The sequence below is a fragment of the Harpia harpyja genome, chromosome 19 (genome assembly GCF_026419915.1).
Source record: "Harpia harpyja isolate bHarHar1 chromosome 19, bHarHar1 primary haplotype, whole genome shotgun sequence".
Taxonomy (NCBI): Eukaryota; Metazoa; Chordata; class Aves; order Accipitriformes; family Accipitridae; genus Harpia; species Harpia harpyja.
Window position 1 is genome coordinate 5,659,807 of NC_068958.1, and position 15,498 is coordinate 5,675,304.

Below are 15,498 nucleotides of genomic sequence, written 5' to 3' on the forward strand. Positions count from 1 at the left end.
TGCTAAACGTGCTGAAAAGCTAAGTAAAAGAGTTCCTTTCTGAAACTCGGCATCTGGCATTGGGCTTCTGTTTAGCTCAAGGTTAACTCTCTTGAGAGCCGCATACCATTTCGCTGTCATCGTTTGCTGTGACGGGGAGAGCGGGACTCACCAAGGCCAGCTTTGGGTGCAGGGCACTAACCTTTGTCTGCTGTCAGTGGGGAGCAGTTCAGCTTCTCCAGAGCTTTGGTGCTAACACCTGGCTTGTTTTCTTGCTTTAAGCCAGTCTGCAGGGGAGTCTGTTTTCTACCGGTTTAGCTTTCTGTGTCCAAAGCCAGGTTATGTGACTGCTCCCACGAGGCTGCACGAACCTGTGACCTTTACGTGGCAGTTTGCTATTCCATTGGACCATCCCAGGGCTTTCGCAAACCTGAAGGTCTGCGCTTTAGGTATAAATAGGAACATTTCATTCGACTTAAGTAGAATTGGAGTTGCAGCCACTTAAATAATGAGTAAATTTGGCTTGGAAGATTGAATAAATGCGTAGCTTGCTAGTTTTGCCAACTGGAGCACATATTGACAAACAGTGAGCTCCCTCTTTCTCACTAATTAACTACACTGGTAATTGGAGAATAAGAATAAGATTGTGCTCTTGCAATGATTCGCTTTACTTATTGTGCCTGCTGGGAATGAGCGATTACAGTCAATTGCAAACATAGTCCATTCCAATTCCTTCTCTGTCACAACAGATGCTGTGGGGAAAGTACTCCAGTGAGGTTTCACCGTACTATTCTAGCTTCTCAGTTTCTAGCCTGATAGAGGGGAAAAATCCTCTAGCATTCAGAGGAGACACAGAAGAGTATGAAAAAGGAGATCAGCGAGTATCATCTTTATTAAATAACAAAAATACGGAGAACCCTCAGGATCACAGTGAGAGATGATTGTTTTTCCAGTGAGCAGTTTACACAGTAATTGCTGATTTGGGGGTTAGCATATGTATTCTATGATACTAGGTGGTATCATACAGTATGGCAGTTCTGAAGCTCCTGTCTTTTCTGTAAGCCACATTGAAGAAGGGACACTGGATAAGTCGTTGTGCTTCTTTACACTTAAATAGCTGAATGAGGGTCTGTTGAGTCATCCTCCCAACTGCACATGTCAGAAGGTCCTTCAAGTAACAAAAGTGAAATTCAGTGGGGGGCTTTCTCCAAGTAGAGCAGGGTTTGGGGCAACAAAACATATTCAACAGTATTCAACAAAAGAAATGGCCTTCATCGGGAGACTGAATGATCACACAGACAATAAGTGAAAAACAGGCTGTGCACAGAACAGGCCAACAATTTGCTTGCAGATCAGGGGAGTCATCGTTTATCTCTGAAAGTACAAGTGTTTTAGCAAATTTTGCATTACTGGGAAGAAAAAGGGAAGAGATGAATGCAAACAGCAGAGGCGTTGATAGTCTTCTGGTCCATTAGTCAGGCAAGTCGAGAAAAAAAACAAACATGGGTATTTCTCATAGTTGTGGGACTGTGCATGGTAGCATACTAGCAGTTACACAGGAAGGCTGACACTGCATTATCCAGGCTGCTTCGGCTTACTGTGTGCTTGTACATTGTGCTGTGTAGGTTGACAGGTACTTATGTGGAAGGTTCACGTGGTTTCTGCTGTACTGAAGTCTAGTTAAATTGGGTACTCCCTCTTACAGATTGAAATACTTTCAAAATTAAGGTGAAAAAATAGACGTCTTAAGCTTGCAGCGAGTAAAATAAGACACTACGTTCTGGAGTTTTATTTTCAAACTTTGCTTATACAGACGAAGAATCATTGCATTTCTTAAGTGCTTCATGTACTTCTCTTGTGAATTATTCACAAACCCTGCAGAAGACGTCTTTGCCAAGTTGCCAGCTGCATAACTTAGACATTTTTGGTGACGCTTTGCAAAAACAATAGGTGAGATCTGGCAGCCTCTGTCACGTCGTGGGTTCTGTACGCTGATTGCTCTGCAATCTCTCTTGCTTACTGTACTAACCCATTGTGTCTAACACAACCTGATGCATTTAAATTAGCCCCGTGGTTTTAGTGATGGCACCGTGCCACCCTTAATTTCAAACTTTGACATACTCATTGTGTACTGGAATTTAACCACGGATAGTAATTAATTAATAGTGTTGTCCTGATTCCTGAATAAATGAAGCTATGCAGCTCACCCTTGCAGGGCAGGCTTATTGTCAGCTGAGCCATTAGTACCTCTAGTCTGCCAATAAAAATAAAAACCTATTGGGATTTTTTGGCATAATAATACTGTGCTTTTCTTTGGATGCAGACACCAAGAACCACCTTGACAGGGCGTATTTAGAGTGGGCACTTAACATTGCTGCCTAGCCAAATTCCTATTTTTGCATCCGTTAGTCTTAACTAAAGAAACATAAGTGTCTCTGTTGAATTATCATGTTAAGGAACTTGGGTTATGTTAATGCTACGGCTTCATTAATTACCCCATATCAATAAGAAAAGGCAGCTTTTAGCCTCCTAGGGTAAGAGAGGAAAAGAAATAGTAGTATCAAAGGAAAGCTTCAAAGACAGGCAGAGCTGTCTCTCGGGTAATTTCTGATCCCTGCATTCTTTCCACTTCAAAGCTGGATGTGTGTGTGTTTCGGTGAAGGGGGGGTTGAATCCGATTTCTCTAATAAGTGTTGGCACTGGACCTGTTTGATATTAGATGCAGGGAACATTCTGATTTGTTATCGCCTTTGAAATCGTTCAGACGACCTTCAGAAAATGGCCTCTTGTTACTTATGCTGGGGTTGGGTGGGGAGAGTGGGGCATCAGGGAAAAAAAGTCCCAGTTTAATTCACATGCAGAGGATGCCCTGAAATTGTGCTTTCAGCAGTTTTTTAGTTACAAATGTGTGTCTTGATTGAAAGTGAAAAGTTGAAGAATAATAGACCTATAACGATGCATTCTTTAATCTGCCTCTGCCTTAATCCTCTGTTTCAGGGGGAAAGGTGGGCAGTCATTTAGGATGTATGCATGTGGTTTGGGGGTTTTGGTAGCTTTTGCTTTTTTTTTTTTTTTTTTTTTTTTTAACTTGGATAACATCATGTCTGTAAGACAGACATTCATTACTTTTTCAGCTCTTCAGTCTTCATGCCAACTAATGAACATTCAGAACCTGTTGGATTCATCTTAATGCAGCATCTGAAGTGGATTTTTTTTTTTTCAAATCTTGAGTCTAACTAGAGAAGATCACATACTTGGTTTGATCACTAGAGATTAGCAAAACCATATATACATTCCAACTCTGCAGTCAAAGAAAGCCTTAAATTACATGAAAACAGCTTTTTTAAAATATGCATTATTTTTAAATTTTCAAATGTAGACTTTTCTAATATGGAAATGCAATGGTTCCTTCCCAACAGGCACAGGTCTGTTATTACAGTGTAAATCAAGCTCAGGTCCAAGTCCGGGCTGAACCGCTGCTTGTGGACTCTAGCATATGAATGTTGTTGGTGTTCACACAGGTTCTTGATCCCACCCTAAGAGCCAGTAAATGTAAAAAGGGTTGTAGGTACATGCCTGAGGGTACTTCTGTCTTCATCTAACCTGGAAAAGGCGTTGAGACATCAGCTGCCTTTTGTCTCACGGCAAGGTCAGCGGTACTAAGCCATGAAACATCTATCCTGAAGTGGTTTTTAAAGTCTTTAACATCCCCTCCTGTCCAGACTGAGATTTGGGGATTCAAGAGTCACTTCTGTACCAGTATTTAGAAGTGGGCCACTTAACAGTGTTACTCTTAAAAGAATGGGAACTTCTAGCATTCTGAACATTTTTAGCAACGTGAGTTAATTACTTGGGTTCAGCATCTGTCCCCCTCTCCTCCTTCACCCCCCTCTAGTGTGTTTTACTCACTTCATATGACTTCCTTCATTTCAGACTCTTTTTGTGCCTTTTAAAAGTCTTGTCATTTCAGCTAGGACTTACAGGCACATAAGACAGAATTAAAATAATCAGTTGTACCTTATAGTAAAGGAGATAAACCCCCATTGTGGGAAAACGTGTCCAACCATGTTATCAAGCACTAGAGGAGCTATCCCTGCTTCATAAATTAACTGAAAAAATTATTTTCTTCTGTCTAGACTAAGATTCCTGAGGTTAATGCTACATCAGGCACCTTTCCTGTGACGTTTTGTGCGTATGGAATTGTTGAGTAAAGTGGGATCTGTAGAAAAAAAGTGATTTGCAAGTCTGGGGTTGATGGAAGTTTCTCTTGTTTTTCCCTGCTGCTTTTCCTTGACAGAGTACAAGATGTTCCACAGGGCTGGGCTGAAAAAGCATTAGCATGTCAGTTGAAATTGTTTAACATGTGAGCCACTTGGTTGTTGAACAAGGACAGCCTTACCTTCTGGGTTCCAGGGCTAATAAAACTGATTTCAGTTTTGTTCTTTTAGTTTGTATATAGCTGAGCACATGTTTACATCATGGATGTGTGCAGTTATCTACAACCTTAAATCTCTTTTAGTGTGATTTTTGTCTGCAAATGTAAATGCAGTTTCCTAAGGGATGTTTTATTTAGCCCCAGTAGACCAGTGTTTTGGCTTAATTCAGCTAAACGTTCCTTGTGTCGTTTGTAACTGAATCACTTATTCAGACACAACACAAGCATAAACTTAGTAAAAATGCCCTCGTTTTAGAAACAGACTGAAGCGGATGAATATTTGCATACAAATGAAGATTTTGCTGTTTTTAAAGAGAACACGTTAGTTCAACAGGTCTTGTGTGTATATATATACATTATTTTTCTTTTCATTGAAACTGTGATGAACTATGTTCATTCTTCATTGCAATACAAAGGAAATCTTATATCATTAATTCCCTTTCTTGGATTGCAACAGGTAAAGGCAGTGGTTCAAAATAGTGAACTGAGAAATATGTCTCCATAGATCCATTTGCCTGTTCTTTTAATTTGAACAGCTGCTTAGCTTCTTTTTCTCTGTAAAGCTTCTTCTTTATGTGTGGTAATATATAACTCTTTTTTTTTTTTTTTTTTTTCCCTTACTGTAGCTTGATATATGGTCTAAATCCAACTACCAAGTTTTTCAGAAGGTAAGTCTCTCATCATTTCTCTCTACCTAATGCGTATAGGAGATATGTGGAGTTTATTTTAAATATCTAGGCCCTTATGTAAAAGAATTCAGAATGTATTTCTTTGTCATCACAACTTGCAAATAACAAACAATAATCTGTAACAATGGAAAACTGTGAGTAGAAAAGGAGATCACTTCTGCTGTTACTTGATTTGGATTTATTTCCCATCATAGTTCCAGTTCATGGTTTGGAATAGGAAATTGGAAATTATACTACTCTAGCTTTAAAATTTCATGAGGAATCTTCAAGCACGCTTTTTTTAGTTAGTATCTTTTGGGGGAGAAAGGACTGTTTCAGGTTCTTTTGGATTTTGTTTTGTTGTTTTCATTGGTTTTGGTTGCACCCCTCTCCTGAGGGCTTGAGTTTAATAAATCAGTAGAACTCGCTTTCCAAAATGAGTTTGGAAATTTTTTCCATGATGCTATTTTGCCTGCTTCTCTTCCCATGTTGGTGTAAGCAAAAGGAATAACTTAACTGAAATTAATGCCATTCCAGAAAGTAAGAAAAGACCGATGAGAGAATGGGAGCAGTAAGTATAAAACTACTAAGAAGGTTAAAGTGTATTTCAAAAGGATCTATACCTCGCTATTTTCCAGGCAGGGAAGAGAAGATTTCTCTTTGAAAGCCTCTTGTCAAAATGCTGTAAGTTCAGATTGATCTGGGTTTAAATTCCGGTTTCCTTACCTTCAAGCCACAGTTCAAGGAGCTTGAGTCTCCAGCTAGCGTGCTAGCTTCCTTTCATCTACTTCTGTAGTTTGTGTAACAAATAGGGGTCAGGGACTCAAAAGGGCATAAAACCAGGGGTCAAAAGTATGGCATATTGGCTGTATTTGTGCATCTTCCTTCCAAGATTTCAGATGCAGTCAGAAGGGAAGATGTTTGACCTGTGATATTAACCTGCTAGAGATCAAAGAACTGCTTTTGGGGAGGTTGGTTGCTCTCCCTCTCTGCCTAGCATTAACGCAAAATTTTGCTGCAGTTGATTCTTTACCCCAGGGATTAGTGGATTAAATATTTTTCCTTTTTTTCTCACTCCCGAAAAATATTTAGTGTCAAGTAGGGTAATATAGCAGGAAGTAAACCAGCGTAAATCTTAGTAGCTTGTTTATGAGTATGCTTTTAAGTAACTTTTGCAGTGGAATACATTTAAGGTTCTGTAATTAAGTGCACCATCTCAATTTCCCCATATGTGTGTTAGGTTCTAAGCTCATTTGGGCATAAGGCTGCCTTCCTGGATGTTTTGGTTTAGAATAACTTGGAAGGGTTAGATCATATTGCCATCATTTGTGCTAAATGATAACAAATCTTGATGATTTGATTATATAATATTAATTGCCTATACGCAAGGTAACAGAGTAGAGTAAATGTACAGGTTTGCTTAGGAGTCAAAGTTAAGGACTTGGGGAGCATAAATACGTAGAGTAAATTTCTCTTGAGGTACAGGTGTTGGCCTTCAGACCAAAAGTGAAAGGAAGGGAATGTAAGGAAACATGAAACGCCCTTCTTACTGCTGCTTGTGTGGCTGCATTATGAATAAATAAGAATCTTTATTCTCTTCCCTCTAAAATAATATGATATGACCTGAATATTAAGTTCCTGTTGTCCAGTTCTCGCTTGGTAAATAATAATACATTTGGTATTACTTTAAAAACAAAACAAAACAAACAAACAAAAAAAAACCCAAAAAACCAACAACCAGAAAGAAAAGACTGCAGGAGAAAGGGTTGCCTGTAACCAGTTGAACAGCTGCCTGCATTTTTTTAGTAGTGTTTTTATACATTTTGTTCCCAGCTCTGTCACTGTGTTACCTTGGGCAACTTAACCTCTCTTTGGATCAGTTTTCTGTATCCCTTAGGCTGGGGTAATACTTGCTGACTTCACAACAGCTATTGCTGAATTGGTTGCATAGTGCTCTCAGATTCTTGCGTGAAAAATGTGATAAAAATGCAAGGTGATGGTACTTTCTAATCAATAGATTCTGTACTATTGAGCTGATAGTTAAAGAAGTTAAGGCTAGGACCTAAGTCAGGTTTTCAAACAGATGATAGAAAATGCTGTGGTTCAGCATAGTAAGTTTTGTCTCTGTAGTGCTTGGTTTGATTTTCTCTTTATTCTCTGAAGCTGCACTTGTATCCCTTTATAATACTCAGGATGTCGTGGTTTAACCCCAGCCAGCAACTAAGCACCACGCAGCCGCTCACTCACTCCCCCCCACCCAGTGGGATGGGGGAGAAAATCGGGAAAAGAAGTAAAATCGTGGGTTGAGATAAGAACGGTTTAATAGAACAGAAAAGAAGAAACTAATAATGATAATACTAATAAAATGACAACAGTAATAATAAAAGGATCAGAATGTACAAATGATGCGCAGGGCAATTGCTCACCACCCACCAATCGACACCCAGTTAGTCCCCGAGCGGCGATCCCTCCCAGGCCGACTCCCCCCAGTTTATATACTGGGCATGACGTCCCATGGTATGGAATACCCCGTTGGCCACTTTGGGTCAGCTGCCCTGGCTGTGTCCTGTGCCAACTTCTTGTGCCCCTCCAGCTTTCTTGCTGGCTGGGCTTGAGAAGCTGAAAAATCCTTGACTTTAGTCTAAACACTACTGAGCAACAACTGAAAACATCAGTGTTATCAACATTCTTCGCATACTGAACTCAAAGCATAGCACTGTACCAGCTACTAGGAAGACAATTAACTCTATCCCAGCTAAACCAGGACACAGGACTAGTGATTTAGCAGTAGCAAAATGAAGGAAATAGATAAAATAGTGTTAGAGAAACTATTATACTCTCTTACTAGTGTAGGATCTGTACTGCAGGATCTTTAGAACAAATGTTTTCATGCCATTAAAAAATCATCAGTAAATGTGTCAGAGCACATCTGAATGTTCTTGAAATGTGTTTCTCATGGCAGACACCAGTAATGCGATGTGGAAGTGCTGTGCTGAGAAGGGAAAATACGGATGAGTAACCGCTCCCACCGAGGAGGCTGGGTAGCCCTTTCAGCTCTGCCGCCTTTAACGCTGTAAAATCAATCATCCCTATGAAGGGCAGGGCCGTTTCTCTTTAAAAGCTGGACCAAGTTCTCAAACTCTGTCTTCAATGATATTATAACAACATCTGGAGCTCACAAGATACCTGTCTGGGGTAGCTGCAGGCCTGTCAAATTCTCACAGGGTTGCAGCATGACTTTCTAGGTTAAGGACCAGAGACCTCTGATCTTCAATTCAACCCTGTCAAACGAAGCTAAATTTGTCCTGACTTTTTGTTTGCAAACGTTGGCTGTGTCAGCAAGCCTTTTCTCTCTCCTTATTAGGCAGGATACCCGAGTGTGTATAATTTGATGGGGGACGGCTCCCGGAGGGCCCATTACTGTTAAAGTGTACAGTCATTTTCTAAGTTCCCTGGAGACTCCTTGAATCTGGTCCTGGGGTGAATAAGCTTTATAGGCATTGAATCCACCAGCAGGGTTAGATTCAGAGAATGGACCTGGGAAATAACAGAGGGAAGGCTGAAAGGGCAAAAGCATGAGGAGCAGAGAAAAGGTTTTTCAGACTTCCATGTTGGTCTGACATTTAAACTCCACAGGAGCGGCAACTGTTTTGATCTTAAACCTCCTTATTTTAACACCTTGCATCTCTTGATCCACTAGTGCAAGAGGAGGAACAAAACAGGAAATAAGGAAATATTTGGGGACTTAAATCTTGATGGGAAGAAGAGTGTACATGAGGGCTGCATAATATGCCAGGTCATTGTGTAGAGGATTAAAAAAATATGTATTGTAGAGAATGGTGCAATATTCATAGCTTTGCATTCAAAAAAGAGGCAAAAATATAGAATAGTGGATCTGCTGTGAGTGGATCAAAATGGGAGGTGGTGTCAAACATTAACTGTTTCATTTATCAAGCTGCTTAGTTAATAGCAGCATAGCTGGTTTTGCTGTGTAATATGATCAGTCTGGCTGTTCAAGTCACATGCATAGGATTTAAACCCGTGTATGTCATTCTGATCTTGGAGTCCCATTCTTATTTTCACCTAAATGGTCTGTCAATTTTAGCATGCTACAAACTGTTCTTGTTTTGGCTTGATATGCTTCTTCCCAAAGCACGTTTTAACCTAAACTTTGAGAAGCTGTTTGTGCCTATCCAGCTGTTTGTGAGCTGTGTAATCCCAAGTGATAGAACTCGGGAGCACAATTTTCACCACTACAAGGGCACATAAGTATTGTAATGTATGAAGATGTATTCTTGTCAATAATCTCAGAATAAAATCACATGTGGGATGAATGCATGCATGAGACAAATACTGGGCTATTGATGATGTCTGTTCAAGGAGAGGAGATGGACTGTTCCAGGGTCACCTGCATGATTGCTCCTGTGCATGATCAGTACTTGGTGCTGTTCAAAGACCTCCTTAGGTGAAATAAAATCTCTATGACCCAGTCCAAATAAGCAGAACAAACGAAATAAAAAACTAAACACTCTGTGAGCTCTGAAAACAAGTGATAAATCCTACGCTTCAGAAAAGTCTGGTAGTGCTTTACTGAATTGGGAGTGGGGAAGGGTGTGTAAAGGATTTCTGTGGAGTTCATCAGTGCCTGTTCATAGAGGCACCATCCATCATCCTTCCGAGCGCCTCTCGAGCACCAGGTTCTGTGCACCAGATTTCCTCCAGAGAGACTCAAACGTGGTCCTGGAGAGAAGATTGAGTAATGGCAATCCTTGGAAATGAACAGAGGCACTCATGCAGTTTTTCCACACTATAAAAGGTCTAAACACTAATAAAATAACTTTCCTTTTTTTTTTTTTTTTCTTTTAGTGCTGTGATCATCCTCCAGAACTCATTGCTAGAGGCTACTGTTAAGGCCATGAACTTAGCAGGGTTTAAAAAAAGAACTAAAAACCTTACAGGGGATTTAGAGAATCCCTTTATATTAGGTGGAGTTGTCGGTGCCATACTTGAGGGAATAAACCAATAAGTAAGTGGCAAGGAAAGTTATGACTCTTAAAGGAAGTTTTACACCTACTTTTGAAAAGTATATTTACTGGCGGTGAGATAAAATACTAGAAGAGAGAGACAGCTTGTGTAATTTAGTCATGTGATGTTTGTATTTTTATGTTTTAGTTTTTATGCCAGGTGTAGCTTCATACATCTATGGAACATACCTAGTCTATGGTGGAGCACAACTATGCCATAGGTCTTTGCTTTTGTGCTTCTTATTCCAGTTAGAGGAAGCACTTGTTCAGCTTTCTCAAACTGTGAATCGTAGAATGCTTTTATTTTTTTTTAAATGACTTTTCAGCTTTGGGATGCTATATGACTAAAAATTGTCATCAAGGCCCAATAATGCCATTTTTTGGATATGTCACCTTTGGAAAGCACATTTCAGCAGAGCAGTACTATCAAGTGGGTACAGAAATACTCTAGAAATGACTGGTGTTGGCTCGGTTGAGACAAATAACAGGGATTTTGTTTTCTGCTCGTCGCTGGGTCTTGGTCTCATGAGCTATTTATAACTTTACCCAGCAGATAAGCTGAGCCATCGGCTGCGAGAGGGAAGTCAGGAGTCCAGGTCTTCCCACTCTGCTGCAGAGCAGAGCAACCGCGTGGGCTCAGCAGGTCGTTTCTCGCAGCAGGCCAGTACCCAGACAGCCCTGCTCGCTCGCTGGGGCCTGGTTGTTCACCAAAAGTGACAAGTACATAGGATTTAATTTGCACAGAGTCGCGATGAAGATTAGGTTTGATCCAGTATCAAGTCTGTTTTGCATTCCTGGTGTATGCAGTGCCCTAGACAAGGGAGCAGAGATGCATTTTAGTAGTACGTGGTTATGGTCAACTTGAAATTGGAAGTGAAAAGGAGAAAAAAAAAAAATCTCAGGCGATATAATTAACTATTAACAAGGGAAGTTTTCTTGTTCAAAGTGAGTCACTGCCAGAATTTTTTTTTCCCCATGTTACTGAAGTCTCTTTTGCTCTGTCTCAAAGTGCTTAGTTAAACAATAGCTATTTTATTTAGCAAAATTGTACTTCAGGAGATTGTCTTGTCTTGCCTTTTTTTTTTTTTTTTGAACAAAAATTCCAAGCGCTTTTCAATATATGAATTGTGAAATATTGAGCTTTTCTGCAAGATCTCTTGAAAAATCTGTCTCAAGGTCCAGAGCAACAGCTATCCCAATCAATGTGTGCTCTTCTGAATATGTTGCTGTATAGAAAGAGGTAGAGAAATTAGAAAGTGACTGATAACTTTGATAGCAGTAGGTAAGGTAGAGCAATAAAAGTGAAGTTAATAAAATAAAACCCTGAAATGTACAAAATGTCATCCTACACCCAGAATAAATTAGTTTGTGATTCCAACTTGGCTGGAAGAAAAAGCGTGTCCCTTAAGTGAGCTGGCGCATATGCAGTTTGTTTTGCTTTGCTTTGGTGTGAAATCGTATTGCCATTAGTAAAGCTGCGTATTGATCTCCCCTCTGCCTTTTTTTTTTCTTTTTTTTTTTTTTCTCTTTTTTAATCTTGGCCGGTTTGTGCTTTCTCTCATCATCTCTGTTAACCTGGGGGGGGTGTAATTCTTCCTTCATTCCCATGCACTGGCCAGTTTATCATTTGCCGAGGTCTTTTCTCTTGTTTGACATCATGTTCTTTGCTGGGTTGGGGGGGGTCATTCCCCTACTCCTCTTCCCCAGATTTGACACCCACTTTGATCTTCTTAGAATCACTTTATCTGCACTTGCTTATGGTAGAAATCGCCTCCTTTTTGTTCAGAAAACATTATTAGTGTTCTAGCAATGCTGGGATGGCTTTTATCTCCCTGTGGAATCTCATTAGCTTTACATTACAATAGCAACAGCATATGTGCAACTTTGCTAAAGTGGCCAGTCAATTTAAATTTGTTAATAGCAGTGTTTTTTTAAGCAGCTTTCTTCAGTGCCAAGAGAAAAAAACTTTGTTGTTCAGGGGAAAAAAAAAAAAACAAAACAGTTTGTTAGAAGTAGAGATACAGCAGAAGGAGAGCGGCTGCTCATAAATATCTTCAGAACTTTCTATTCTTTGACATGTCTGGTACTATCCTATAAAAGCACCATCTTAAAAGAAAAAAATTCACATAGCTAGTAGGGCTTGGGTTACAGTCATTTCTGAACGCTGCATGAGATGTTTAAAAGAAATGACTGATTTGAGTTGTGCTGTGTTATTAATGCGCTGTTAATCACGTTATTTCTGATATTTTTTTTTTATATGGTAACATATAAATGGCTTAAGCAGGCTGAGGTCCATTTTGTGGTATTTTTGCAAACTCACCAGAATGTGCGTGTTCCCAAAAGTTTTCCTTTCCAAATGTCAGAATCGCATGTCCTTATTCACGTTGAATGGAGCTGCTTTTGGAGTTAGTTGTGCATGAATGATGGGGAGCAGAATCTGTTTCTAAAACTGTAGTGTAACTTAAAACTGGATTCAGTGTGGGACAGACTAATTTGATGTAGTGTTCTGCGGAGGAAGTTTGTATGGTGTGAATTAGAGCCTGTCTATACATGGATTTATTCAGGAATATATCTTTTACAGATTCACCTCCCTGAATAGCTTCAAGCATGAGCCTCTCTTCCACCAGTGAAAGTTTGAGTGCTTCAGCACAATTCACTGAATTAGACTAACTACAAATCAGGAACAAGTGGAGTTAGCTGGGAATAGTAATTGTAATTTCAGTTCACACTTCGTCTTACTCAAAGTTTGCTATAGTATATAGACAAACCCTGAGAAGAGTGCTACTTCTCCATGTTAAAACTAGAAAATACAATTTAATCACTAACTAGACAACCATGTAGTTTGTTGGATGCTTTGATATTACTGATGAGGACCGTTAATAGATTTACAAGTTACAAGATGTGAAAGACCTGTCGTGGTTGTGTTGCCTTGAGTTCTTTAATAGTCCAGCCCAAAGAATTTTGCCAAGAATTTCTGCATTCAGCCTAGAACTTCTGAGAAGAAGTAAGCTCTTGACTGTGCTAGTAACTTAGGGAGCTGACAGGCTGCATACTGTTAGTGAATTGTATCACAGCTGTCAGAAACTGCCCCCTTCCAGAATCATTTAAAAAAAAACCAAAAAAAACCAAAAAAACCAAACCACCAGCCAAAAAAACCCATCAAAGCATTGGTTGGGCTTCCTGATTTTTTTTTTTTTTTAATTATTCTTGTTATTATAAATACACATTTTATATGTATTCTGTCTAGCTGTAATTCCTAGATGTAAGATATTGTTATGGCTCTGGGAAATTAAAAAGTTTTCTATCAGAAATCTTTTACTAATGCAAGTATTTATACACCATAATCATATTGATTCCTGTTTTCAGAGGAAATGAAACTGAGAGCTCGATTCCTGTTTGTTCAACGTAAGCAACCTGAAATAGGACTACAAGAGCTAAATATTTTAAGTTTTCCCATTAAAAAATGGAGAGAGTGTACTCATTTTTCTAGTAAAGACACAGTTTCAATTCAGGGTATTTTATCGGGGGGGGGGGGGGAGTGTTTTGGTTTTTGTTTTGGTTTGGTTTCACTAAAACAGACCAAACCCAAAACTTCAGGGTTTTTTTTTTCTTTTTTGAAGTCTTAACCTCTGTTCTTATAAGTGAGTCTTCCATAACTATTTAATTTAGTTACATTATTGACAATGTTTTTTCTTTTGTTGAGTCAATCATCATAGATTAAGGGAATATATTCTCTAAAAAAAAAAATGACCAAAGAAAAAATGGGAACATTTAAAGAGAAAACCAAAGTACTTTCCTCTGACATGATTTGTTTAGTGACTTTGCTTGTTTATGATTTCACAGAATACATGGGATTTTAATCACAGAAGCACAGATTCTGCTGTTATGCTGTAGACATTTGAAAGTTAGGCAAATTATTTGCAATTGATGTTTTTATTTTAACTGGTACAGAAGATGGGTTTTTTTTTCCTTTTTACAGCTGGGTTGGTAGTCCAAAGTAGGAAGCCAAACATGTTAGTTTAGTATTGTTCCATGCAGCATAGAGCTGGACACCTTTCTCATCACTTGGCTCACGTTAGCTACCAGTCTAGATTCTTTTACCAACACTAATAGCTTTTATCATGTTTATGAACTTCCAAAGGTGTGTTTGATTTTACTGTATGCATACGAAGTTAATTATCATGATTGCTTCAGCTGATTCTTGTATGAAGTTGGCAGAGGGAATGGAAGCTAGCTGTCAAAAACTAGCCCAAATTACTTTGAGAACGTCTTCACAGTCATGTAATCCTTGGTTTGCTACTTCCCCATGGAATTTATACTGTTTTCCTGCAGATTAACACTACCTGGCCTGAAATACAGAATGAATAAGCGTATATTCTCCTTTTGGCTGATACAGGTGACGGATCATGCGACCACTGCTCTGTTGCACTACCAGCTGCCTCAAATGCCAGATGTGGTAGTCAGATCTTTCATGGTAAGTGTATTGGAAAATACATTTTTGCAGATAGACTTCAGCATGCTTACAGTGATTGACATTAGGCAGTTCTGATGCAGTTGTAATTTCCCCTATTTAAAGAAGCTAGGCCGTAGAGAATGACTGTAATTCTTTGTATCTGATACCTGGACTAGGATGAAGAGTTCATTCTCATTACCCTGGGATAATTGGTGTTGGAAGACTGAGCTGTATACGGCTCTTCTGTCAGAGATCTCAGTATTAGCTTGATGATCCCCATTTGCAAATCTACTCCGGGTCATCTCCAAAGGCAGTAGGAAAAACTCTCTGAACCAATATCTTTGCTATGGCCCAGCCCTTCCACGCTGTTCATACTGCGCAAGGAGTTGAGTTCCATATGTAGAAAGTCTGCTCCACTGGAAGTTCCCCAGCAAGAGGAAACTCCCAGGTAGTGTGTTCCAGCTGAGGCAGCTTGCTTGTCAGGTTGCCGGGTATGGGAAGCGATGTGCGTTACTTGGAGTACGATGAGAGGGGGGAGTGTGATCGGAAAGAGCCCATTTTGCTGTATCCACTTTCAGCCCCAATGTTGTTCCTAAGGAATTGCATGTACTTGCCCAGCACAACAGCAGGTGGTTTGGGGAATCAAGGAAATGCTCACTGAAGTATTCTGCTGGTTTCTTACGGAGTAAAGTTATTCAAATACTGCTCTACCTTGATACGCAGATTTAAGTTTATCACCTTTAATTCTGCTTGTATTTAGAATTTTGTGAAATAAACTTGAATATAAGCAGCCCTGTTAAACCTTGTTCTGACCCTCTGATTATGATTCAGAATTCCTTCTACCAAGATGAATTTTGGCAGTGGAGACTATTGCTGTTCTGTCTGCTGCAGTCTCCCAAAGGAGGCTTTTGGGAGAGTTTTCTCTGCTCTTCAGACTTT

At 39.5% G+C, this 15,498-nt stretch overlaps 1 protein-coding gene across 2 annotated transcripts in view; it reads left to right on the forward strand.

The window, feature by feature from the left end:
* Window positions 1-15,498, forward strand: part of MED27 (mediator complex subunit 27) — a 96,254-nt gene that overhangs the window by 78,595 nt on the left and 2,161 nt on the right. For both annotated transcript variants that reach the window (XM_052814420.1, XM_052814421.1), the window contains 2 exons: window positions 5,041-5,082; window positions 14,503-14,580. In XM_052814420.1, the coding sequence (XP_052670380.1) occupies window positions 5,041-5,082; window positions 14,503-14,580 (120 nt within the window). The remainder of the gene's footprint in view (window positions 1-5,040; window positions 5,083-14,502; window positions 14,581-15,498) is intronic.